Below are 26808 nucleotides of genomic sequence, written 5' to 3'. Positions count from 1 at the left end.
ATCACCCAGAAAATCTCCTTCATCATATGCATCAGTTGTCCAGGCTGTGTAACATATGCCCTGGTGCCTCGGTTTATGAACTTAATTTGTTTTACAATTTTGGGGAAAGTGACCGTGGATGTCTTTGTCACCTGATGTGGAGTTTGTCAACAGAAGCAAAATTTTGTCACGTACTCTTGTTTGAGAACTGGATTGTTTGCAAACAGAAGTGTTTGAGAACCAGGATGCCATGTACTCTGTTATCTTTGCAGCAGTTAGGACAGGCCTTGGGATGCTGGTTGCTTGTTTGTTTTGTTTTGGGTTTTTTGTTTTGTTTTGTTTTGTTTTTGGTACTGGGGATCGAACTCATTACTGTGCTTAGCAGGCAATCCCTTGAATCACTGAGCTAAGTCTCTGGCCCTGTTTTGTGTTTTTTAAAAAACATTCTTGGGGACCACACACCAGGCACCCTTGCTGGATGCCCATTGGATGAGCCAGTGGAAGGCCACAGGGTCACTCTGGGGTATTTCTGCCTCCACCCTCCATGTAGCTGCCCCCCTCTCTCTGGAACACTCTGGTAGTGACCCCTCTGGCCACAGCTGCAGGAGGGGAGAATGGGGCCTGAGACATTCTTACTTTTGATGTCTGCATCCATACCACAGCACATTTCTTGAAATGTACCTGCCTACTTCCCATATTGCATCTAATTTATGTATAAAATTTTTAGATAATTTGTGTACATTTAGTCATTTCAGGCTTAGGCATAAAGGAGGCATGAATTTCACAAAAGTTAAACTTTTTTGCATCTGCATGGACCTGAATGAAAGTTCGGGTTTCGGATGACAGGTCTGTGTGATGTCGCTGAGATGAATCCTCCCTGATGGTCGGTCCCACAGCGGGGACTCTGGTGGCCCTGGGCGCCTGCCTGCCGGGTGGGCCCAGGAGCCCACGGTGACAGACACAGGACAGGCCACTGAGGAAGCCCCTGCGTCATCTCTTTGCACAGGGAGAGCCCCGCTGCAGACTTGAACCGGACTACCAAGGCGCTCAAGAGGAACAAACAAAAGACAGGCAGCTCCCGGAAAGGCTTCCCCAGACAACCTCGGCCCAGGAAACCGAGTGGCAAGGCGCAGTGAGTCCACGATGCTTCCTAAGTCCCCAGCAGAGTGACAGCGTCCAGTGCTGTCTGCAGGACACTGCAAAGACATTAAGGGCCGGGAGGGAGGAGCACAGGGAGCCGGGGCCTCAGAGTCAGGCCCCCCCACCTAAAATCTGTCTTGCTTAGTGATCATGGTTAAGACCCTTGATCTTCTGACGCTCAGTTTCTTCTTTTCTTTCTTTTTCTTTTCAATTTATTATTTACTTATTTATTTTGACACAGAGTCTTGTTTTGTAGCCCAGGCTGGCCTCAGACTTGTGGTGATCCTCCTGCCTCAGCCTCCCCAGTGCTGGGATTACAGGTACATGCCACTATGCCTGACCTGAGCCTTAGTTTCTTGACCTGCAAAATGGGCATGATGTCAGTTCATGCAGTTGTGAGACGTAGGGCAATCAACTAGGTGAATTGCTTGAAAGATAAGGAGGAAAAGTAGAGCTTCCCCTAAGTAGGTGTTCCAGTGACTCTGAACAGACGCCTAAAACCAGGCCAACCTCACCATGTACCACTCCAGCGTGGAGCTAAGAGCCCAGTCAGGGTCAGTTTGGTCACTGTGTGGTGCTGTTGTTGACTTAATGATTTATCGAGCACCTGCTAAGTGCCAAACACTCTCCTGAGCTCTGAAAATATCAAAGATAAACTTAGTCTCTGACTTTCAATAATTTACCCCAGACCAAGCATAAGGCCAGTGACCAAAAGGATAATTTGCTCAACTTTGAGCCTCGCCTAAATCAAGTTTTTTCACTGAATCATAACATTTCCCTGAAAGGCACATGGTACAGACAGACAGACAGACAGACTCATGGATTTCACACGAAGCCTCACAGGAAGCCAGGCTGAGTATTAATACACTGCTTCACTGGGTTATCGGAGTCCTTTCTGAATGGGACAGAACCACACTGCTGTTCCCTTGGCTTCCATCCTTCATGGATCAGAAACCCCTGATCACTCAGAGGGGCTCCCTTCCGGCTGCCCGACCCCCCAAGAAGACTCAAGATTTATAAGAGGGCGGCGCTGCGGGCTCAGAGCCCCCTCCAGCACCGGGACAGATGCCTCCTCGGTGCAGGGAATGGCATGATGGAGGGGAGTCTCAGGGCCCCTCAGGAAGAGGGCCAAACCCTCGTGTCCCTTGGGAGATTAAAAGGAGGACGGGGAGCAGCCCTGTCATCCCAGCACTCTGGGAGGCTGAGGCAGGAAGATCGCACACTTGAGCCCAGCCAGAGCAATTTAGTGTTTAATGAGATCCTGACTCAAAATATAAAAGGGCTGGGGATAAAGCTCAGTGCGAAGGCCTTGAGTTCAAGTCCCAGTATCTCGATAAGATAGAAAATAAAATGAAAGAGGGAAGAAAGGGAGGGGGCAGAACCTGGGTCCCTGGGCTCACAGGCAGGGCAGCCCAGGGCTGAGCTAAAACAGCACATACTGCAGGGGCAGGGCTGCGTGGCCACAGGGCTGGGCCTGGCAGCTGAGCCTGTGACTCTAACACAGGCTGACGGCAGTCGAGCTGCAGAGGTCTGGGTGAGGGGTAGAAAAGAGAAGCTCAAAGGTGCCCGTGCTCTGGGAGGCTGAGGCAGGACGATGGCAGTGCAAGCTCGATCTAGACAACTTGGTGACTGAGTGAGACCTTGATTTATAAAAACTAAAAATGATCTGGGGTTGTTGTAGGTCAGTGCAAAGGCCCTGGCTCAATTTCCACTACAATTAAAAAGACAAAATGGAAAGAAGAGGGAGGGATCCTGGAGGAGGAGGCATCTGGTCATTTCCTCCCAAATTACAGTCATAAGACATGCTGTGACATTCATGGTCCACAGCTGACATCCCTTCAGCAAAAGAGAGGCAACAATAAAAACTTATAGACAGGGGCTGGGGATTTAGCTCAGCGGCTAAGCACCTGCCTTGCAAGCAGGTGGTTGTGAGTTCGATCCCACCTAACTTTAAAAAGTTAAAGTTAAAAAAAACAACGTATGGGCAGAAATCTGGGTACATTAATCAGGGTTATCATTTAAATATAGGTTTCTATGCATACTCTGATGTAGGTTGTATTAGTCAGTTTTTGCTCCAAGGATAATGCTGTGTAACAAACCACCCTCCAATCCCAGTGAATTAAAACAACAGGCATTTATTTCTGTCTTCCATGAGTTGGCTGCTGTAGCTCGGCCTGGGGACCTGTCAGGTTTGACTGTGTTCTGCGTCCCTTTCATTGAGTAACAGTGGTGATGGGAGAGGTCCTTTTCGGGAGCAGGACTGGATGTGGGGGCCAACCTGGCTTTCTCTGCTGGTCTTGACTCTCCTGCAGTAAAAGTGCAGTGGTCATCTGCTCCCACATTGTATGCAGGCCCCAAACTGGGCTAAGAATGGAGAAGGAGAAGACTCATTGGGCCCCCAAATCCTCCCGTTGCTACCAAGTCTGTCAACTCCTCCAAATTTTCAAATCATCAGAGAGCCTCTCCCATGAGTTCCTCTCTATTCAAATGTAAATATAATAATAATAATAATAATAATAATAATAATAATAAACATATAGAGTCATTATGTCCCAGGGACTGTGGTGTACACCTTAAGCGACCGCCCCATGCCACACAGTTAGTTGCTAGGCAGCAAACTCGGGATCCGACCAGCTTGGCTGCCCCGCTATCTGGATGTGATCACGAAGCAGTTAGTTTGTCCGCCATGACGGTGACGGGAGCATGGGGGGCAGGAGCCTCAAGTTGGAAAGTCCAAGCCTCATTTCTCAACTAGCCGGGTCACTTTATTGAATGAGAGCCTCAGTTTCCCCCCACACCCTCCGCCTTCCTGTCACCCCCTGTTACTTGGGACTCACTCTAGAAGCAGAATGTGAGAGTGTCCTGTAAATTCTGGGTACCAAAGCCTTGTCAGGTCGGACAGCAGAGCCCTGGCATGTGGGGGCCCTTGGGTGTGTCCCACGCAGGAAGAAGTCACTTTGTGGCTCCGGACAGGGCAGTGTCTGTTGGAGCCTGATACTTTAGCCCACCTGAAAGAGGCATCATCTGTGTACATAGAGTCTTACACCTGCCTTTCTCATAGGATGACCAATCTTACTGCTTTCTCTGCTTCTAAAACCCAACGTAGACGCATTACCCAGAAAAGCTGCCCCTGGAGAGCAGCAGAACTGGAGAGTAACGCTTTCCAGGAGGCCCACCCCGACCCAGACGGGATGTGTGGGTAAAACCTTTCCACATTCACTCAGCATGTGCCGACAGCCCTGATCCCGTGTGCTACATCCTGCTGTCTTGCCTGCTTTGAATGAAGCCACATATCATTAGTGCTTCCTCTGCCAAATACAGATTTCTCCAGTTTGTCACCGGCCCCCAGGGTTCATGTGGTGTGAGGATAGCATTGTATCTGTAAGCGTCCCCTCTACACAGACATTGGCATTGTCTCCACAACTTTTGTCACCGTCACAGCTACCTGGCACCAGGAACACTGCCACACAAGCTTAGCTGGTGCACACAAAACAGGTATTGAGCCGGGCGTGGTGGCGCACGCCTGTAATCCCAGCACTCGGGAGGCCGAGGCAGGAGGGTCGTTGTGAGTTGAGGCCAGCCTGGGCTACACAGTGAGCTCAAGGCCAGCCTGGACTGCATAGCGAGATCCCGTCTCAAAAAGACAAAAGAAAAAAAAAAAAATAGAAAGAAAGAAAAAGGAAAAGAAAAGAAAAGAAATCACACAGGCTCAGCACTTGCAATTCTAAAATGGAAAAAGCTCAGAAAAAGCAAAACTCTATGATTGCTCTTTGACAGCAAGAACCTTACCGATGTAGATGTGAGCTCTGCTTGTTTGTTTATGGTGCTGAGCGGGTGAACCTAGGACTTCCCCGCTGAGCTACATTCCTAGTCACTCCTTTTTTAAAATTTCCGACATGATCTCCCTAAATCATTAAACTGCTCAAGCTGGGCTCAAATTTGCAGTCCTCCTGCCTCAGCCTCCGAGAGTTCTGGGATTACAGGCATGCACCACCACTCCCTGCTCAGATGGGTACAAGTTTGAGTCCCTGCTGGGGGAATTCTCCAAATTGGAAAAAAAAAAGCCTGGAGCTGTAGCTCCAAGTGAAAGCCAAGCCGTAGGGTCAACCCCCAGGACCAGGAAATCCGAGCCCCCTGAAGTCCCGGGCCCCTCTGAGATGACCTGGGTAAGAAGCCGGGCAGTCCCACCCCTCCTGGAGCCCGCGTTCTGAGCACCAGGGGCTTGCACTGTCTCCCGCTGAGCGCCATGGTGCAGGGGCCGTCCCCAGGCTCGGAGAGGGCAAGCGACCTGCCACTGTGGCACAGCCAGGAAGCCAGGGCTCAGGACTGGCCTCCCAGTGACGCTCTTTGGTGTCTCCTCACCCAGCCTCCTTGGCTTCCTCCACCCAGGTCTGCGTCCTGCACGCTGGACTTGGCTCTGCTGTCCGCCCCTGGGACCGTGTGGGTCACCTGCAGGCCTCACCCCAGCCGGAGCCAGGCGTATGGCGGCCCTGAGGTATGCAATGCTGGGCTGTCCCCCACCCCAGGCTGCTGTGGTGACCCCAGATGACCCTGGGTTCATCTCTGCCCCCACCCTGCTCTCTTCCTGGGACAGTCAAGGTCAAATTGGGCCCAGACAGCACTGTGAAAACAGTGCCTCTCCTGGGGGACTTGACTGCCAGCAGCTGGAAAATTGCTGGGCTGCTGTTAGAACAAGGCGGCCAGAGAACCGCAAAGACACCTGCGTGAATCCACCGCTCCCTTTACATGGCCCGTACTTGTTCAGTGCACAATCCGTACAGCTGTATTCGGTGACCTCTAGAGACCCCTCAACCCTCACATTCTTCCTGAATAACTCAGTGCCAACTGGACTTTTATAAACTGATTAATGTCCCTTTGTCACCTCCCAGGGGAGACTCCATTTGCAGAGCAGCGAGGATCCCTGTGTCATGAAGTGAAGCCCTTAGGTAGCTTTTGGTGTAACCCAGATTTCCAGTTTGCGTGTGTCTGCTTGGCTGCCACGGGGCCTGCTCCGTGATTAAAACTGGGGGACTGTTCTGAGCGGGTGCTAAAGTTAAAACTGGGGGGACTCAGAAATCATGACTCCTTATCTTCTGCCTAGGAAGCTGTGAGGCAAGAGAGAATACCCGTGCTGGACCAGGAGAGAACGTGAGAGGACCCGAGGGCTTGGGGACCTGGGGACCAGAGACCAGAGGATGCGGGACCGGGCGTCACCTGGAGGATCTCAGTCATCCTCCCAGCCAGGCCTGCGTGGGTGACACCTGCCGCTGCCCGTGGTGACTAGGACTCAGGTCCTGAGCAGCTTCTGTCTCCACAGTCTCTCTGCCTCCCCAGCCTGCTGGGGTCCGGACGCCCTGCCCAGACGCCCCGTCCCGTTGGACCAGAGGTGTCACCTCCTCCTCCCCTGGACCAGGGGCAAACCTCAGGCAGCCAAAGACACCCTGTGCTGTTCCCCAGTGTCCAGAGACCAAGTTCCTCTTTCAGTTTGTTTTTTATTCTCTCGGGGTGCCCAAGGGTGCACTGGGTACCGCCAGAGTCAGCCTGGCACGCAGCCTGGACCTCCGGGTCTTCCAAAGCCCCCCAAGATTCCGCAGTGAGGAGGCTCGGACTTCCGGAGTCTGGCTGTGCTTGTGCAAAATGCAAAGCCGCAGGACCTCAGATGTCCCCTCCCAGGCACCGCTGGGGGACAGCAGATGTGTGCTGTCCACGCCTCAGTGAAGATGGTCCAGGAGAAAGGCGTCTTCAGCCTCGATCTCTCCAGCCTGGCTAGGAAAAGAGGTGCCCTCAGCCTCCTAGAGAGAGGAGAGGCTCCCCACACCCCAGCCTCATTTGCTTAACAAATCCCAGGATGCAAACTCCAGCACCCTGCTGGAAGGCAAAGCAGCTGGGGGAGCCCGCATTTAACAGCGAGCAGGGGACGAAACGGACATTGAGTGGGAGGCCAGCAGCTGAGGGTTTGCAGGTGGGGACAAGGTGGGACCCCGGGTGACCCCTGCTGCAGGCCTTTGGAATCCCTTGTGGAAGAGAGAGGGATCCCGTCTTATTCCCGGGAGCGCAGGGGACTCGAACTCACTAATAATTATCGCCTCCGGGCAGAACCTACGCTTTTACTGTTGGTTCAGTTACAAGGATCAGTAAATCCCCTGTGGATGTCTCTGAATTCTGGTTAATTTCCCATGTTTTGAGGTAATTAAGAAGATTATTCTTGCATTCGTTCCAGATGAAACACAGGACATCTTGTTCAATTGGAATTTTAGATAAACACTGAATAATTGTTTGTATAGAAGAATGTCCCTTCATATTGCAATTCTTTGTTGTTTATCTGAAATTCAGAATTAATTGGGCTTCCCATATTTGTATTTGCTAAATCTGCCAGCCCTAGCTGGTTTCTCTCTCTCCTTTCTCTCTGTATCTCTCTCTTACTCCCTCTCTTGATCCCTCCCTTCCCTTACCGGGGATTGAACTCAGGGCCTTTGCACTGAGCTATGTCCCCAGCCCTTTTTTGAAATGGAGTGGTGCTGAGTCACTCAGGCTGGACTTGAACTTCTGATCCTCCTGCCTCAGCCTCCCAGAGCACGGAGAGCACAGGTGTTCCCCACCCACTGGCTTCTCGATCTTTTCTAACCAACAAGCCCTATCAGTGTTTGGGTGACTGCCATGAGCTTAGCATGAGGAGGCCTCACTAGTGCCAAGGGCAAGGCCAGATGCTGGCCTGTTCCCCAAAGTGGGTCTGAGAGACGCCCACGCCTCCCACTCAGCCAGCTGGATCATCTCTGACTTCTCAGGGGACAGCGTGAGGTTGTGTTATGGTGTCCTGCACCCATCTTTCAAAAGGCTATTAAAGCACCAGGGTCTCCCACACCCAGTGCTCCCACAAAGTGTCCGCTGGGTAGGTGCATGTCTCCTCTGCAAGATGAGGCATAGGACGCCATCCCGAGCTCCTCCACGTGTGACGTGAGCCTTCAGAACTGGGACCGAGGTGTGAAAAGCTGACACCGATGTCCGGGGAGTGCAGAGGGCGTCTTCCGCCCCTTCCCACCGGGGACTGTTTTCCTGACCATCTGCTGTGTTCTGGCAATTTCTACCCTGGTTTTGAGGGCAGAATTTGGGACCAGAATTTGGGGACTATTAAATCAGTACTGGTCTCAGATTGGGGGGGCTTATAATGAGCCCCCACCTGAGAGTCACAGCGCTCCCAAACATCAGTCTGGGAGGACAAGCATCTATCTGTCCCCACAGTCATCACCCAAACCTGGGCCACCTGACACCCAATCTGAGACTTTTTCTTTCTTTCTTTCTTTCTTTCTTTCTTTCTTTCTTTCTTTCTTTCTTTCAATTTCTTTCTTTCTTTCAATGTCTCAGCAATTTGTCAACCCACGGGTGGGAAACGTGGACAGGGTCCGGATGGGGCCCGGGAGGCGGAGCCCACAGCCCTGCAGGTGCCGAGCTGTCTGGGGTGCGCCAGGGGGACATGAGTCTCGCCTCCATCAGGATAACACAGCTCACACCTGTGCAGGCCCATTTCTTTATTACTCAATAACATGGTTTAAAAAAAAGTGAGACCCGGATGCCAGCATCGGGGACTTGTTCAGCCTAAAGCTCATCACTGCAATAAGAAATTACACATGAAAGGTTCCTGACCTCTGTCAAAGGAACTCCACGATCCTGACCCCTGTCTGGAATAACCCGAGAGGAGAGCAGCCCTGCCCAGTCTGCATGGGTGGGCAAAGCTAACGGACCTCCGCTCTTGCCCTCACTTTTGTGCAAATACAAAAAAAAAAAAAAAAAAAAAGACCCTTTACTGCCCCCAGCTGGGAAATTGTCATTATGAGTTTCTAGACCCCATCTCCCGCGATGTGACAGTGCCTTTTAGGGTACAGGGCTTTTATGCAGCGCATGCCAGGCTGCTGTCCATGGAGGTCCGCCACAAGCCCCCTCTCCTACTTCCTGCTCTAATAAAAATAACCTAACTGTACCCCGGACACGGCATCAGATATTTTTGAAACTCTTCACATCCGGCTTCTCACTGACCCTCAGCCGGTCACAGGAGCCGAGGTACAAGGTGTCCCCTCACTTTTCTGGCCACAGAATTCCAGGGCCCAGGGAGGTGTCAAGGGCCTTCTGTCGGATCCCACGGAGTAGAGGGCTGTGTCCAGTCTGGCCGCAGGTCCCGCGCTGCCCTGGGGTCAGCTAGCTCTGGTCCAGGGCTCAGCCAGCACCCCCCACCACCTGCAGTCTTAAGGCTTCACACATTTTAGGACAGTGGTGTGCGGTCTTCAGAGTCATGGGTGGAGCTCGGATTTGAGGGGTTAGGTAGCAGCTTCGGGGCTCCCGGCCTAAGGCACCAACTGTTTGGCTAAGACAGGAGCTGCAGTTCTAGGCATCACTCTTAATCCGGACTTTGACAGTCGGGACTCGTGAGGTTCTGGGAGGAGGAAGAGAACATACAGTTCAGCCCCAGCCCGGAGGTTTGTGAGTCTTCACTCTCCCAGCTGCCACGGCTACAGGGCTGTCCCCATCCGCCCTCCCCGCCCACCGCCTCCCATCCTTGCTGGCCACAAGCAATGCCTGCCACCTCCTGGGAGCCTCCCGGGATTAACTTGCTTGCCACCTCAGCTGCCGGTCCTGGGCATTCGGCTGCGTTAAACCTAGTCTCCTCCACCAGCATGTGAGGTCGCTGAAGGCCAGGCCTCCCCAGCACCTCACCGTGCTTTGCACACATGCGTGAGCAAATACACGAGTGAATGGAAGAAGGAACCCTAAAACCAGGAGCTGTGCTCATGACTACCAACGATGGCAAAATTGAAACTTTCAGGCCAGGAATTTAGATCAGCCCTGAAGATGTTCTCTAACCAGCCCTGGGGGACAGGTTGTCCGTGAGCCCCAGGCTGGGGGAGAAGACAGGGAGGCTGAGAAAAGAAAGGCCCAGGAGGGTCAGGAGGTATCCACACCGGGAAAATCAGCCAGCCGGGACCAGGGTGTCTGCGAGTTCCGACTCCTGCGGGGGAAGGCCAGCTTCCTAGAGAGGCTTGCCAAGGGCCTCGGAAGGTAAACCCCGGACAGGCAGGTAGAGCATGTCCAAGGACGGTAGCCTCGCTGAGAAGGTCTGCTTTCCCAGGGGCCCTCTGGCCCGCATAGTCCTGGTCCTGTTGGTTATTTTAAAGCCAAGCCTTCATTTGGTAGCTCTGCCCTGCGGATCGGATCGGGCTGACTGCGCGGGCAGATTATCTCAAGTGGACCACACGATCATCAGACCCCACCAGAAAACAGGAAACTTCTGAATTTTTAAAATTCCACTGTTATCTTTCACAGGAATTTCTCAGAGGCTCTGGGGGAGCCTCAGGCAGGACAGGAAAGCCATTACAAAGTAGCCAGGTGCGATGGCCCACTGCTGTCAGCCCAGTACTCTGGGAGGCTGAGGCAGGAAGACTGCAAAGTTGAGCCTATCCTGGGCAACTCAGATACTTAGCGAGACCCTGTCTCAAGCAAAAAAAGAATTTTTTAAAAGAGGCTGGGGATGTGGCTCAGTGGGTTCAATTCCCAATGCTGCAGGAAGAAAGGAAGGAAAGAAGGACGGAAGGAAGGAAGGAAAAAAAGAGAGAGAGAGAGGGAAAGAGTGTGAGAGGCTGACGGCTGATTTCAGTGGTCAGCTGCGGCTGGGCAGTGCCCGCTCCCTTCTGGAAACCTGCCCAAACCAGCAGCCCATGGAGCCTTCTTGTCTGCCTCCACCACCCTTATCTGAAATATAACCTTCCTTTATTGTTATTTAAATTTTCCAGCAGTCTAGAACTGAGAAGTCACCAGCAGAACCCATAAAGTACTAACACGGCAGCTGAGGGACGAGCCAACTTCCTGTCTCCCTGCCAACATCGAGACCTGGAAACCCTGCTGCCCAGGGCCGGTGCTGACCAGTGACACCCTGGGGAGGAGAAGAGTCCTTGTGGTTTATAACTGTCCCGGGGGCCCTCGGGAGGTGGTGGCATTTGAATCGCTGCGGGCTGCCCAGGCCCTGGGGTCCCTTGTGCCACCATCTTTGGCCCCCTCTCTCACCGGCTGGGCCTCCCTGGACAGGGTCTGGGCTCCCCCTCGGGAGCCCATGAGGCTGCAGATGGTGCGCCTGTGGCTGTCAGTGTATCTGCTGCCCAGGCCCAAGGTGAACGGGAACGGTCTCGTGGGGAGGCCCCCGTCCCCGTCTGCCAGGTGGGCCTGCTGGCTGCTCAGGGTGGCCACCAGCTTCCTGAGGGCGGAGTCTGAGAACTCGTAAAAAAACCTCTTGAAGCTGGGGTGTCTCTGGATCTGGAAGCAGAGATGCAGGCGGCATTAGGACTGCTGGTGGGTCCTCCTCCCCCAGGCCCCCACCCCCAAGCTCCATGCAGCCAGGCCAGCATGGTTGGCCCTGGTTTTGACACATGCATGTCACCCCAGCAGCGAAAATTCCCATGCTGCCAAATCCTGTTCCCAGAGAGGCCCTGGGTCCCCTGGTGGCTGCAAGGTGGGCCTTGTGCTGGTGGTGGGTAAAGCCTGGGCACCACTGTCCCATCTGTAACCTGTCCCCCTTGCATGGGACCTACAAGTCTCCCCCAGGAGCTTTTTTCTCAAGGGCAGGGAGGTTTCTGTTACAGAATCAGGGGCCCACGGATGCGGAGGGGCCTCAGAGCAGGAGGAGATTTTGGGGCCAAAGGGCCACAGAGACATGGGGCTCTGAGACATGGGGCTGAGCTCCAGCTGAGGGGTGAGGACTGGGGAGGGTCTGCTTGCAGACGGGAGCCTCCTCGAGTATGACAGACTCTGCTGTAACTACCACTGGCTCCTCTTGCTATGTCTGGCAGTTTCTATGTGGGCACCTTTGGTCAAGTAGGTGATTTTCCCTTGTGATGGTTAAATGGATAGTGTCAACTTGATAGCTTTGGGATCCACCCAGGGGATTGGTGCAGCACATTTGTGGGTGTGTCTGGGAGGATCAAGAGGCGTGGCCTTGTCCCTGGGTCCCTTGATCTCTCCCTCTCTGGTCCTGCTCCCTGGCTCTGCTTCCTGGCCACCGTGAACTAAGCAGTTTTGTCTGTACCCCCTTCCGCCATGATGTCTGCTTGGAAGCCAGCATGGTTACATGGACTGAACCCCTTCAAATGGGAGCCAAATCAAACCTGTCCTTCTTTAACTTGTGGGTGTCAGATATTGTGTCCAGCTACAGGAAAGCTGATCCATACATCCCCCATTTTGCAAAACAAGACACTGAGTCTCAGAGAAGTTAAGGGACACGTCCAGCATGGAGATGGAGAGATTGAAAGGGACCCGGGTCTCAGGGGTAGGCAGATGAGGTCCGGGCACCAGGCTGGGGAGCACAGCGCTGGAGAGGACTCACCTGCTTCCCCAACTCGCCATCCACCTCTTGGAGAAGAGCCACCAGCTTGCAAATGATGAGCTCCTCTGAGGGAGGAAGAAGAAAGAGAAATTAGGGGCTGGGGACTTAGCTCAGCGGCATAAGCGCCTGCCTTGCAAGCAGGCAGTTGTGAGTTCGATCCCCAGTACCGATAAAAAGGAAAAAGACCAAAAAAAAAAAAGAAGGGGAGATTGTTCCTGGGTGGTGTCTCACCCCCCCCCACTGGAACACTGTCACCAAACAACTGTCAATAAAGGCTGTGAGTTTTATGTACCATGGGGCACACAGATCAGTAATAGCCAGCATGGAAAAGTCTTTCCTTAAACTCGGGCTTTTGTGTAATTTTGCTTCATAGAAACAGAAGGTGCTCCGGCCAGCTAGGCCTCACCAGTAACCATTCGGCTCCATTTGACAGATGGGAAAACTGAGGGGCCCCGCATCAAGAATGGAAACGTGGAGTAGGAGCCACTCATCAGAATTTGAGGAGGGGACACACGGTGCTGTCTGGTTATCAGTCCCCTGGGCCCGCAGAGTACCCAACCCCAAGGTCATGGCAAACAGGCAGGAAGGGCCTGCTGGCACTTTGTGATTGACCAGGTGGAAATGTTTATGCCTCTGAAATCTGCTAGTGCTACAGGTCCCACATACACCTACACATCATCTGTCTACCCACACGGCATAGTTACCAGGGCAGAGCAAACCAAGGTTTTGGTTTTTGGACAGAGTCTCACCACGTAGCCCAGGCTGGCCTCCAACTTGCAGTGATCCTCCTGCCTCAGCCTCCCAATTGCTAGGATTACAGGTGTGTACCGCCAGGCCTGGCTGAACTAGGGTTTTATGTGTACGATTCATGCAAACCCCAAGAGGGCAGTCGAGCCCTGCCCAAGAGACAGGTGCCCCCCGCCACCTGCGATCTTGCCCTGCAGCCCATCTTACAAGGCCACCCATGCCCCTGGCAATCCTCGGTGTGTCGGCTGCCTTCTCGGCTCCCCAGGGACTCGTCCCCATCCCGTTTGGCCCGTGACATCTAAGCACAAGTGAACCCCCCAGAGACAGGAGGTACTGACTAGATTTGCAGGCTCCCTCCTGAGGGGGCTGGGGCCCCCCGTCCGGCGTGCAGCTGCTGGCCTTCGAGGCCACTTCTGGGAACACGGGGGCTGCCCCTTCTGCGGCCGAGGGCTCCAGGAACTCTGGTTCTTCTCCATCTGAGGGCAAAAGTACCGATGTGAGCGTTCGCAGCTGGCTCAGACCCTCACGGCCTGGAATAGGGCAGTCAAGAGTGAGCAGCCAGGCCAGCGAGTCCACCCCATGAACAACCGCTCTCCAGCTCTGCGGGGCTGGGCAGGGTCACTCAGCATGTCCGAAGCTGACTCTGTCCATCCACTGGGTGGGAGCAGGAGGCTGCACCGCACAGGGCCCAAGCAGGTTGGATGAGACGCGTGAGATGGTGGGGTACAGTAGATGCTCCATAAATGCCGGGGAACCACTGTATACACGTGGTCCTCAGGCTTCAGTGTGGACAGACAGAGACCCTAACCACTGGACCTGGGCAGAAAGCCCAAGCAAGCCGGAAGCCCCCGTCGCCATGGTAACCCCAGACCCACTCACCAGAGCTGCAGGAGATGGAGGTGCGCTGGCCACCGACACACAGGGGCAGGAAGCTGGGCCTCTTGGGTGGCCGGGACTCGGGGGTGGCAGCCCCCCCAGTCCTTGCAGCGCCCGCTCTCCTGGGCTCCTTGAAGCTGTGTCTTTTATGAGAAAACGCTCTCCGGAGGCCGCTGGGCTTTTTCTCTTGCGCCTTCCACCTGCCAGCCAGGGCCAGGCCTTCCCCAGCTGCGTCGGCCTCCTGCACTTGAGGCTGCTGTGGGAGAGAGGAGAGAAACTGAGTCAGGGCAGTGCAGGGAGGAGGGGCGCTGGGAGGGCCGCGTGGGCTCCAGAATGGCCCCTCACCTGCTCTCCAGCCTGCTCCTCCGCATCCTGGAGTAGCCCCAGGATCATCCGCATGAACTCACCTAAAACAGAAAAGCTCTGTGTGATCAGTCTTTGCTCCCTACTACCCCACGGCTTCTGGTTCAGAGGTGACGGTCAGAGGATCTTGGTCACCATCACAGCCCTTGGCCCAGCCCCTTCCTCCTCACGGCCATAAGACAGGACCCTGCCAGTCCCCTTCAAGGAGCTGACTGCCCACTCTGCCAAGGATAAAATCTTACGAGTGCCGATGGCTTCCAGGGTCCAGCCCCCCTCCCCGGCCCCAGCCCAGTCATTTAATCCTCTGATACCCCCAGGAAGGAGGTTCCAACTGTCCCAGCTTCCAGACAGACAGCTGAGACCCCAGGGCTCACAGGGGTGAGAGGGCAGATTGGACCCCAGGCCCTAGGGTCATGCTGTCTAGGGAGCCCTGGCCCCTACGTGGCCGTGCCCCCACCCCATTGTCTGCTGTCTGCCTCCCCCAGGTGACACCTGCTGCCTGGAACAGTTGAGGTTCAGACCCGGGCCAGGCTGCAGCCTGGGCTCCCCGCTGCTCCTCAGCCTGTGGCCATAGGGGAGGTTTGGACCCTTCTGTGACTCAGTTTCCTAAGGGGTTTCTGGGGGAGTCCCGGACAGGGTACTGACTGGATTCTGAGGTTCCATCCAGCGGCAGCTCATCTTCGGGTCTCTGGCATGCAGCACGGGTGGGGAGCTCAGGGGGGCTGGGGCTGTCACTGTCTGCAGATGGGGCCTCGGGGGCTCCTGGTCCTTCACAGCCTGGCAAGCAGAATGGAATTCTGGGTATGTCCTGTGAGCCCAGGGGTGGCCACTCCGCACAGGTGGTGGCCCTGACTGCAGTAGGCACCACAGCTGGGTTCCGAGAAGGTCCTGCTGCTCTGCAGGTAAGCGGCCGGGCTGGTGGGCACCTCAGGTGAGCCACACCAAGCTGCCCTCCCCTGGGCTTTGAGAGCTCACTCTCCCAGGCTTCCCTGTCCCAGGGCTCCACCTCCAGGATGTGGACATGTGGATCCATGGCAGGCAAAGAGCAGGTGCCTGACCCGGTGGCAGGCACCAAGGACCAGGCAGATGGCCCTGCAGGAAAATCCCTCCTCCCGAGGCCTGAACTTCCACCCTGGGCATCAGCTCTTTGGGGTCCACACACCCCTCTCCTTGTGCTGTGTCCCCGGCTAGCACCACCTCCCCAGGTGACCTTTTCTTGCCCAGCTCCAGTTCCATCACTGAGGAGCGCTGTGGCCTTGAACACGGCCCTCCCCTCCCCAGGCCTCAGTCCCCTCCTCTGTCAGAGGATAAGAACTGGGCTTCCCAAGATGACAATGAGGAGGACTGAGACACAGAAGTGTGACAGGGAAAGAGGACAGTCTTGGGATGACAGAGAAAGCACCACTCTCAGACCCAGGCTATATCTGCAGCCCAGTCCTCCCCGAAGCCACTGGCCTCTTCTACCAGCATGATGGGGAAGCCCAGCTGCGGAGATGGGCATGACTGGGGAACCCGATCATAAAGCCGTCCAGGGCTCAGGTGGGCAGCCTGGACCTCAGGGTCAGCATGGGAAGCTGACCGGCTGGCTGCCCTTCCCTCTGCTCTGGCCCCCTCTCCCCATGCTGGAGATCAGACCAGGACCCACCACCCGGAGTGCAGCCAATCCCGGCCCTGAGAAGTCTCCACAGCCCAGCAGTGTTGCTATGGCAACCGCCAGAACCCGCTCACCAGGGCTGCTGGAGGTGGAGGGCCGGGGACCACCGCCACCCATGCAGAGGGGCAGGAAGCTGGGTCTCTTGGGCGGCCGGCCCCTGGGGCTGGGCACGTCAGCAGTGGCCACCCTCCGGGGCTCCTCTGAGCTGTACTTCTTGAGGGAAAAGGCCCGCTTGTGGCTGCTGGGCTTTTTCTCCTGGGACTTCCTCGTGCAGCCCAGGGCTGGGTTTTGCAGCAGTACTGCTGGCTGGGAGGCTTGAGACTGCTGTAGGGATCAAGGGGGAAACTGAGTCAGGTCCCTATCCTGCAGGGTGGCCCCAGCCCGGGGGAGCAGAGTGCTGAGCCCCAGAAGGAGTAGGAAGAGACCCAGTGGGGCTGGATGGAGGAGGCTGGTGGGGGCTCCTGGGGTGCTGGTCCTCACCTCCTCCTCCCACTGGTCTCCCACTTTCTTGAGGAATTCCACGATCATCCGGATGACGTCATCCTCTGGAAGACAGCACAGCGCACCCACCGTCACCCTCTGTCTCTCCCTAAGGTGCTCTTCCTGCCACCGTTTTAGGGGGGTGGGGTCTTGGGCAGCCGCTCCCAAGGCAGGAGAAAAGCAGTGCGCCCCAGGGGCTGTGGCCGAAGCATGACATTTAACACCCAGGTCAGGCTTCCAACTGGTGCTCGCTAATTTCCGTCCACTTCACCTATCTGTGAGCCCCCACTCTGGGCTCGGGGAGCTGCTGACTCTGGGGAAGTCCCTTATTCCCTCTGGGCCTTCAACTCTTCCTGGGAGTGAGGATCCTAATCCCTGGGGCCTGGAAACACTTCCTGAGACTAAATCTGATCTTCCAAGCTGCAGGATTGGGTAGGGATAAAGGGAAGGCGGGAAGGAGGTGGCGGCAGGCTAGAGCTGAGCACCCCCAGCTTTCAGAGGAGCCACAAACAGGGACAGCCTCCTCCCGCTGGCCTCACCCAGGACGTGTGCCCAGCCTGCCCTCCGCTCACTGCCCACTGTTTGCACAGAAGAGTCTCGCTCTTTGGCTCTGTCTTCCAGCTGACTCCCTTTCCAGTGAGAAAACCACACCCACAAAATAATTAAATACCCCACAGAACAGCCAAGGCCATGTCTTCTAGTTATGCTCCGACAGGTGCACAGACCTCAAACTTGCTCGTTTTCTTTTCTTTTTTTGTACCAAGAATCAAACTCAGGACCTTGTGCTTGCTAGGCAGGCACTTGCACCGCTGAGCTACAATTCCGGCCCTACATCCTCATCTTCAAAATATGGTTTTTTAAAACATAGGGAATTGGGGCTGGGGATTTAGCTCAGTGGCATAAGCGCCTGCCTTGCAAGCAGGCAGTCGTGAGTTTAATCCCTGGTACCGATAAAAACGAAAAAGACAAAAAAAAAAAAAAAACAAAAACAAAAACCACAGAGCTGGGGCATTATTATTGTTTTCTTAGGAGAAATAAAGGTACTGGGCTTGTGTTTGGGACTGGCCTTATTTCTTAGGGACCTCTGCCTAAGTATTTAGAGAAGAAGAATTGTTTTATTCTAAAAAGATTCTACAAAAACATACATCCACACACGTGCAGAGAACTGAGAGAGTTAACGATCGTAGGCACACAGAGGGGCACCCAACTGTTCTTCCTACTTTCCTGCACATTTTATTTGATCGGTGCTGGGCCTTGAACCCGGGACCTCCTACATGCTAAGCAACGTTCTGCCTTGGAGCCACGCCCCAGACCTTACTCATCTGCATGCTTTTAAAACAAAATACATTTTACAAGTCTAAAAACAAAGCCCCATTCCCATTAGCATGTAAGGCAGGAGCTTTTCCCACAGCCTTTCTAATTCCTAAGCCTCCCTTCTGGGCGACCCTAAAATAAGTGGGTGTGGTCAGAAGCCAAAGAAGCCTGGAAAGATCCGTGCATGTATGTAGCAGCCACCAGTGATAGACAGAAAGCCCATGAAGGACTCCCACTCACGGTCAGGCCTCCCTGGCTCCTCTTCTGGCCCAGAGCCTGTGGCCTGGGGTGAACTATCCAACTGTCCAGCGCTGGCCCCTCTGGAGGGCAAGGACAGGTGGTCACCAGAATCCCGTCCACCTGGAACACATTGAGGGTGCGTGCAGGTGTTAATCCAGGTGACAGTGAGGTTCTCCTAATCTGTCAGTCCCCACACAAAACAGCACCAAATATGCACCACAGGCATGACTGTGGCTCACTCTAAGAGTCACCCCCAAGCTCCAGAGTGTGCTGAGATTTTGATCTAAAAACAGCTGCCTCAGGCCAGGACACCTCAGCTACTCCCACAGCAAATCCTGGGCTTCCCAGCAAACCACGGGGAGCTCCGGTGCGGGACAGAGGTGTGTGTCCTTCAGTGCGCTGAGACCAGATCCCTTCTCCCGCACACGCAGACCCAAGGCCCCTTGGGGCAGCTGCTTGCTCAGACTCACGCGGCAGGTTATTCCCGATGGAGCTGTGTCCAGAACCAAGGTCCAGAGCCAGGGCCTCAAAGCTGCCTGCAGCCCCCTCTGCCCCTCCACCCCCACCCCACTTTCCTGCTTTCGCCTGTGCTCGTCCAAGTGAGCGCTACAGAGCCACGGAAAACCACCGTGCACCAAACACTGCCCCATGGGCCACGGCCACCCAGGAGCCAGCAGCCACCTCGTTTCCGCTCGGAGAAGAAAGCTACCACGCAGCCAAGTGGTTTGGCTTCAAGTGCTCGGCCATGGTGCTGTTCTACCTCAGACAAACGTCCCCTACCCTGTTCACATCCCCTCTGCTCAGAGGCTCAGAGCCCCCAGGCCCTCAGGCAAGGACCCTGGGTCACCCAGGGACAGCCAGTCTGCTCACCCCTGCAAACCAGGGCTGCTTCGGGGTCCTCAGCCTGCGAGGCTGCAGCCGTCCTGGGCGGCCGGGCCTCCCGGTCCTGGTTCCCCGCGGCCTCCGCAGCACCATGCTTTTTGTGACCGTGTTTCTTGCGGCTGGCCTTCCTGTCCAGGGCTTTCTTCCTGAGGCCCAGTTCTTCAGCTGTCTCTGGGGACTCTGGGGGCTCTTCCTTCTCCTTCGGCCTCCTGCTGGCCTTGTCTCTGGGCTCCTCAAAGCCCGTCCTCCAGAGGAAGTTCAGCACCATCTTCAGCCAGCCCTGCTGGGCCCGCCACTGGGCCTTGTCCTTCTTGATGTCTGGCGGAGGCCTCTGCTCGCTAGGGAGGAACCCCCTCGTCTCCTCCGGAGTGTGAACTGCAGCACCCTCAGCATCCTGAGCTCCCGAAGGTGGCGAGTCCAGGCTCTGGGAACCTCTGGCCCCTTCGCCGATGGCTCGGCAGGGTGCCCACCTGCAGGGTGTGCTGGGCAGTGACAGGCACTGACAGCTTGACGTCTCTGAGTCCTTCCTGAGGACTCGTGGCCTGTCCAGGGACCGGGCTCTCCGAGGGGCCCTCCGGTTCTCCATCTGCCTACAACCAAAACAAACAGCTCCCTTAGGAGAGGCCCATGGGAAAGACCCCTGCATCCTCTGTGACCGTGATGGCCGCTCTATTGGTGACACTGTCCCCATGCTGCTGTCCTGTGTAAAGCCCTCTAGCGCCCCCCTGGGGTAGGGCTGTCACTATCCCCCCTTTCCTCCCAGCGGTCCCGGCTCCTCCAGAGCCTCTTAGAGGCAATGGTGCTGCTCTTGGCTTCATGCAGTCTGCTAAGACTGACTTTGGACTCCGGCTCCAGAACTAAAGATAAGCAATTTGTGTGAACTGCACCACGCCAGTGGGATTTTGTTACAGCAGCTGCAGGAACCTAATACGCCGGAGCCAGGGCCACCCATACTCATCCTGGTACTTTGGGAAGCTCAGGTGCCTTCACTGGCCCAGAGCCTCCGGCCGCTCTGAATATTTCCTGAGGCAGCTCTGAAAATGCCACCTCTGTGCTCCTGCCTGCCTCTTTCCTGCTGGCTTCGCTTCCAGAGCGTGTCACCTGCCACACCACCTCCATCTGGGCCCCAGGGGCGCTCACCTGGCCTGGTCTCCCTGCCCCCCTTTGGCTCCCCTCAGCAGCCACAGGGGCTTTGAAAGCACATTTGCGTGTCCCCTTCTCCTGCCTCCGGGGGCGCCCCTTCCTCTCAGGGTCCAAGGCTTTTCAGAGGCGGCCCCCCCAGCCTGGCCCGAGTCACCTCCAAACACCTCACCTATTCACTGCAGCTCAACGTCCTTCAGTCCTGCCCCACCTCAGGTCCTTCACCCTGACCAGAACATTCTAGAAGTTCTCCCCCAGCAGGCTTATGGCCGCGTCCCTCACTTCCTTCAGGGCTCTGCTAAAATGCCACCTTCTTCTTTCCCATTCAGCACCCATCACTGTACCCCTTCCCTGTTACTTAGTTCCCCACGCAGTCTACGTTTGAGCGTTAAGCACCTGGGTCCCACTCTCTCCCCTCTGCCTGTCCTGCTAAGCCATGAGTCCTGAGAGCCCCGGGCAATGTCTGGCACATAATAAACACTCACTGAACACGTGAATACACGTATGACACAGTGAACAGTGTCATACGTGTCCTTAAGAGGACCATCTGTGCGCCTGGGACCCGAGTGATTTGCGCCTGCACCAGCCGGGAACCTGCCTCCTGTTCTGGGAAGCTCGGAGCCTGGCTGTGCTTCGCAAACACAGCCCGGGGCTGGGCGGGGGGCAGAGGTCAGCTGCAAGGAAAGCAGGGCTCTCAGGTCCTACGATTTCTTTCAGCACAGGCTGCCTAAGCACCCCCCACACACCAGGAATTGTGCTCAGTGGCGCCCGAGAGATGGATACGGCTGTGGGGATATGCTGGCCATTGCTGGCTGGGCGGAGAAGACAGGAGGACGGGGAGGATGGTGCTGACCACAGCAGCTCCATCCCGCCCGCTGTCTTTAGCAACACGAGGTCTTGAAGGTAAATGTAGGTGTGCAGGACTATTGGACATTTCATTTTCCCAGAGTCTCATGGTGTATTTCGGGCCAGCCTTGCACTCACGGTGACCCTCCCGCCTCAGCCTCCCGCGTGCTGGCATTACAGATGCACACCTGGCTGAGGGCTCTGATTTTTTTGAGGGTTCTGATTTTAACATCAAACTAAGCTGAATCAGAAATATTACAAGGTTCTGTTTCTCCTGTAAGGGTCCATGGTCAGGACAAATGGAACAGGCTTGGCGGGAAAGCCTCTCAGCAACAAAACCAGCAGAGCGGGCAGGACACCTGTCTGTGTTCGGCTCAGCCCCTCTTCTTCCTGCCCGAACTTCGTTTGTGGGGGCCCAGCCCACGGAGGCCAGAGCTCCCTCACCCAGCTAATGCGGATGGAGACAGGCACAGTAAGCTTTTATAAAGCTGCCGTTGCCATGGAAACCATTTTTTGCCAGTGCCATATCGGGCTCCACCATCTCAGAGCATGTGCTGCTTCTCCTGGGAACAGCCGAGCGATTCCACCTGGGAGGGTCCCTCCGCCTGCGGGCCACGAGTTAGACAACTGTACATGTCTGGGTTTTTCTCAATTCCCTTCTGGTCCTTTCTTGGTGGTTTTTCCAGGAAAAATGCCTGTATTGTGGCCTCCCCCCTCGGAACAGCCTGTGGCCTGACCCAGCCAGAGGTGAACCTCAGACCAGAACCAAGCCCAGGTACCGATGCGTCCCCGGGGCAGGCAGAGCTCAGGGCAATCCTCCTGCCTCAGCCTCCCGAGGCCTGGAGTACAGCTGTGCGCCACTGTGCCTGACTTAGGAGGCCTTCAGTATCCTCTGCCTGGGCCCCAGTTCAATCCCTCTGGGTGCTCAAAGTGTAAAATTCTGTGTATCCAGGACTCAGCAAAGCAAGACTTTCTCTCCCCTTCCTCTTTTTCTTGTTTGGTATGTCAGGTTGCTCGGCCCAGCTCTCAGGGAACACCCTCCCCCACCTCGGCCTAGAAACCAAGCCGATCTTGTAAACATGTTTATTGCCTTGGCCCAGAGCAGATTTCAGAGCAAAGTCCAAAGCAACCCTGAAATATCCCAGTGATCCACAGATCACCGGACTGCTGAGAAGTGACGTAACCCCAGGGAATAGCCGTGGCCGGAGTGGGAAAGTCACCTGCTCTTCCTCTGCTCCTGGCTGGGTCTCCTTTGTTATTTGAGTAGCGTACTGACCTCATCGGTCACCTGGTGCTGTTACTCTCACTGTGTGGCCCCGTGTCCCAGGTATGGCACCGCCTTCCTCTGCCCTGCTCTTCATGCGGTAAACAATTCATTACCACCGAGGGACCACGTGGGTGGCACATGCGCATGGACACCAGGCACACACACGGACTCCTATGGGACCCTCAGAACCCGCACAAGCTCAGACCAGTGTTTCCTCAGCCCCAAGCACAAGGCAGCAGCCAGATGACCAAGCCTGTCATTTGCCGTGGGCCCTTGGTCCCGCTCTGGTTTAATAACCAACACCTAGATGTGCGCAGACACAACTCGGTCTCCCCGGGTCCTTTCCTCTCTCCCCTACACACACTCATGCACACACATACTCACACTCACACACACACACAAAGCTTCCCTGCTTCCTGCTGGCAGAGGCCACCCCCCCCCACACACACATTCACCACCATCCTGCACAGTGACACACCCTCATGTCCCCAGGCCTGGGCATCTGCACCTGGCCCCTCGACAGGAAGCCACCTGGCTCCTGGGGGGACCCTCAACCTCCACAAGGCCCTGGACCAGGGACAAGTGGTCAGCTTGCCCAGAGACACTGGCCTACCTTGCTCCACACCTGCCCCCAAGGTGTTCAGCAGTGACAGCCCAAGGTGCCACCTCTTCCTGGGGCTCCTAGGGAGGGGACGTGGAAGGGCCTTGCATGTCCTGTAATGTGGCAATCCCCGAGTCACATTCCCGTAGGAGGACCTGCAGCTGGGGGAGGGGTCACCTGCCTCCCAAACAGAACAGGCCATAGTGGCTGACCTATATTTTAGGGGATGTCTGCCTTAGGCTGAGTACAAGCCGGAGGTGACCATCCCTCACACAGCCTGGAGAAGCCGCCTTGCCCCTGGAGACGTGGATTCCAGTCTATTGCCCTGATGCTTGGGTCTTCGGGGGCTTCCAGACCTGTCATATGCTTCCCTAGGGACCCCCTAGCTGGTCCCTGCCCACTGCAGCATGGGCCCAGGCATGGATAGACAGAGGGTGCTGAGCTCTGAGGCCTGAGCTCTGTGGACACAACGGGATCCACCCACAGCACTCCCCTCACCACGGTATGAACTCCCTAAAAATGGGCCTTCGGGTACCATGGGGCGACTTGGATGGGGCCCCAGGGGATGTCATTCAGAAAGCTGGAGAACCCCAAAAGCAATCGTCACTCTCTCCAGCCCACCTGGAGGTTGCCCCCGATCCAAGGCCACAGACAGACAATGCGTGCTCCATGAGAAGCAGTGGGGGCCATGGCTCATCTTCCAGCCCTGCCCGCTGGGTCCCCAGCAGGAACCAGAGCTCTTTTTACATTTAATTTAATTTAATTTAATTTTTTGAGACAATTTAGGCTGGCTTTGAACTCACTGTGTAGCCCAGGCTGTTCTCAAACTCACGCCAATCCTCCTGCCTCAGCCTCCCGAGTGCTGGGATTACAGTCATGAGCCACCACACCAGGCAGTGGACAACCTTCCTGTCCTCAACCAACTTCCAGGGACCTCAGAGATCACAGAGGCTTAACAACCACAGGTAATAATAACACAGGTAAAAACAGCAAGTCTAATGCACAGCCCCGCCCTGCCCACTTCGAGTCCAGCTGTGCCCAGTGAGTGCAGTAAACAATGCTGCCCCTGAGCCGGGCGTGGTGGGTCACACCTGCAATCCTCCAGACCCTGTAGTGGGACCCTGTCTCAAAAAAAGAAAAAAGAAAAAAAAAAAGAATGCTGCCCCCACGGACCATGAAGAACCTGGGGCCCAAGGAAGTGGGACTGCTTGCTCGGGGTGTCAGAACAGTACTGGACTTGAGATCAAGGGTCTTTAAACCCACGGTGGCTCTGAGCTGTTCCAGTGGCATCCGGTTGGGAATCACACCACTGAACCCCACTCTAGAGACAGGGAAACTGAGGCCCAGGGAAAGGCTGGCAGCTAACGGCAAAACTGGGGGTCTGGGATCAGGGTCCGAGTCCTGGGTTGATTCTCCTTTCAGGACCCCAAGATACTGGCCCACTCCAGCCCGGAAGAAAAGGGTGGCATTTTGCCTACCTGGAGCTTTGGAAGTCGCCCTCCTCTGGGGACGCCCTGGGGTGGGACCTCCAGCCCAAGGGTCTTGTGTGGGGCAATGCTCCCTGTTAGCCGGAAGCCCTCAGGCTCAGACCCAGAAGTCCCGGGGAGGGGACGCTGCTGTGGCTGCCGGCAGTTGCCAGCCTCTCCGGGCACCTTGGTCTATAAAGGGCCATCTCCCAGAAAGCCAGCTGGGCGACAGCCAATCCCGGGGCAGGCCCCGCCCATCGGTCTCCACCTGTTTCAGCCTTGCCCGGGCTGCCCGCTGCCCCCGATAGGAGACTTAGCTCAGTACCCTGGAGAAAAACAGTTTCAGTTGACAGCTTCCTTATGGCACCCAAGTCCCCGTGAGAAATCAATAGCTAGAAAACTGCTCCATGCCTGAAAGCGGCCCTGATGGGAATCGGGCGTGGCCTCCCTGGGGCCTCTGTGTCTCAGAGCCACGGGACCGAGGATCCAGAAGCGTGGCACTGATGGGGCACGTGCACTCCGGACCTGGGGATGAGCCTCGGTTTGGACGTTGGTTCTCCAGTCCTGCTCCCCATGGACAGTGAATCCTGAGAGAGCATCCTAAAAAGCCTTAAAAAGCCCGTTTTCGCTTTCTATAGTGTCTGACCTTTTTTTAAGAGTACATATGTAGCCAAGCGTGGTGATACACACCTGTAATCCTAATTACTTGGGAGGCTGAGGCACAAGGATCATAAAAAAATATAAAGAAGAATACACATGTGTTTTCAAAAAGTCAGAACATTCCAGGCATGGTGGCACACTCCTGTAATCCCAGCACTTGAGAAGGTTTTAGGCAGCAGGATCATTGCAAGTTCTAGACCAACCTGGGCTACAAAGTGAGCTCAAGGCCAGCCTGAACTGCATAGCAAGACCTTGTCTCAAAAAAAAAAAAAAAATCTCAAAAAATGCCAGGCAAGGTGGCACACACCTATAATCCCAGCACTTGGGAGGCTGAGGCAGGAGGACTGCCGTAAGTTCTAGGCCAGCCAGGGCTCCATAGTGAGCTCAAGGCCAGCCTGCACTACAAAGTGAGACTCTGCTTCAAAAGAAAATCAGAAAGCAAACATAGTTTTATTTCAATAAAAGTAAAAAAATTGGTCAGAAATCACCGTTGAGTTCACTGACATGAGAAGCTATTGCAAAATACATAGGAAGTAGGGTCTGGAATTTAACTCAGTGGCACAAGTGCCTGCCTGGCAAGCACAAGGTCGTGAGTTTGATCCCCGGTACCAGAAAAAAAAAAATAAAAATGAAGCATACGAGTCACTGAGCTTCAAAGCAGCTAGAAGAGACAGTGTTGCAACTTGGCATAACTGATGCCATCTTGTGCCCTGTAGTTGACCTAGAAGAGTGAAAAATTACTCAGGGTACAAGTCTCATGAGAAAAACAGAACAGGCTGCACCCACAAGAGAAAAATTAACCTGCCCAACAAAAGAAGCGAGATACCGGTGTCAACCAAAATTAACGTAAGATTCTAGCTAAATTGTTTCCAACAGGATGTCTTGCTTTGCAGTTTTCTCCTTTAAAAAATTCTGTAACCCTCCAGTTCGGGGCCACTCGATCTGATTCTGAAACAGGGATCTTTGCGGGTGGTCACTGAGCTCAGTCAGTAAAATCCCAAAATTTGTCAATTTGGCTGCTTGGATTCCTATACTGATCACAAACCCACCTCAATATTAATGCTTCAGTCAGTCAACAAACAGATTTTGGACTCAGCTACATTCTGGATAACATGTCAGCACTGAATGTAGAGAATTTACCAGCCCAAGGAGTGACACAGGCTTAAATTATATTCCACAGTTTTTGTTCATTAAAGGAAACTGGGGCACGCTGGCCACTTCTTGCAGCACACGTGTGCTTTTGTTTGCTTGTTTCATTTTTGGGTTTTTGAAGCAGGGCCTTGCTATCTAGTTCAGACTGGCCTTCAACTCACTGTATAGGCTACGCTGGCCTCAGAGTTACAGCAATCCTCCTGCCTCAGCCTCCCAGGGTGTGCTGTTTCTTATCAAAGGGAAATAGGCTTGGCCAGGCCCTGCAAAGACCATAAAAAAGAGAAAAACATAAAAGCAAGCACTCTCCATTGAGTGTTTAACGGGCCTGGGGTTTCAGTCTGGGGGTGTGGAAGGTTCTGATGACCGATGGCGGAGTCCGCTGTGCAGAGTTCTGGTGCCTCTTTCCAGAGCTTACAACGGTCAATTTTATGTTGTATATATTTTATCACAAATTTGAAAACAGCAGGTGGAGGGGCAGAGGGCACAGCACCTCCTCTCATCTGGGGACCAGAGGGGCCACCTCGCCCTGTCCCAGGTGCCCGACCAAGGGCTGTGAAGCGCACAGCAGCAGGAGGGTGCGGAGGACCAGAGCAAGGACATGCGTGAAACGTGTGGTCATTTGGTCTCACGGGCTGAGCA

General features: G+C 55.0%; 2 protein-coding genes across 8 annotated transcripts in view; one reads left to right on the top strand and one right to left on the bottom strand.

Moving 5' to 3' along the window:
• Pnpla1 (patatin like phospholipase domain containing 1) overlaps nucleotides 1-9094 on the top strand; it is a 35472-nt gene extending 26378 nt beyond the window's left edge. For 2 of the 6 annotated variants that reach the window (XM_063238981.1, XM_063238985.1), the window contains exons 8-11: nucleotides 986-1111; nucleotides 1361-1439; nucleotides 5509-5614; nucleotides 6221-9094. In XM_063238981.1, the coding sequence (XP_063095051.1) occupies nucleotides 986-1111; nucleotides 1361-1439; nucleotides 5509-5613 (310 nt within the window). In that variant the 3' untranslated portion in view covers nucleotide 5614; nucleotides 6221-9094. The remainder of the gene's footprint in view (nucleotides 1-985; nucleotides 1112-1360; nucleotides 1440-5508; nucleotides 5615-6220) is intronic. The other 4 variants (XM_063238982.1, XM_063238983.1, XM_063238984.1 and 1 more) reach the window with 4 other exon arrangements.
• On the bottom strand, nucleotides 8631-24520 carry Bnip5 (BCL2 interacting protein 5). Of its 2 annotated transcripts, none has more exons than XM_013156598.3 (12): nucleotides 24370-24520; nucleotides 19026-19627; nucleotides 18156-18275; nucleotides 16602-16666; nucleotides 16196-16445; nucleotides 15113-15244; nucleotides 14450-14511; nucleotides 14108-14360; nucleotides 13567-13704; nucleotides 12482-12546; nucleotides 11170-11415; nucleotides 8631-9544 (listed from the first exon to the last, which is right to left on the bottom strand). In XM_013156598.3, exons 2-12 carry the CDS (start codon nucleotides 19621-19623, stop codon nucleotides 9509-9511), a joined length of 1965 nt encoding a protein of 654 aa, XP_013012052.3. In that variant the 5' UTR covers nucleotides 19624-19627; nucleotides 24370-24520; the 3' UTR covers nucleotides 8631-9508. The 2 variants fall into 2 exon arrangements, with proteins under 2 accessions (XP_013012052.3, XP_063095050.1); XM_063238980.1 differs by having other exon boundaries at nucleotides 19026-19623.
• Nucleotides 24521-26808: the final 2288 nt, after the last annotated feature.

This window comes from Cavia porcellus, unplaced genomic scaffold (assembly GCF_034190915.1).
Source record: "Cavia porcellus strain 051 isolate PalLab524CR breed Dunkin Hartley unplaced genomic scaffold, mCavPor4.1 scaffold_28, whole genome shotgun sequence".
NCBI lineage: Eukaryota > Metazoa > Chordata > Mammalia > Rodentia > Caviidae > Cavia > Cavia porcellus.
This window is presented reverse-complemented; position numbering and strand designations above follow the sequence as displayed.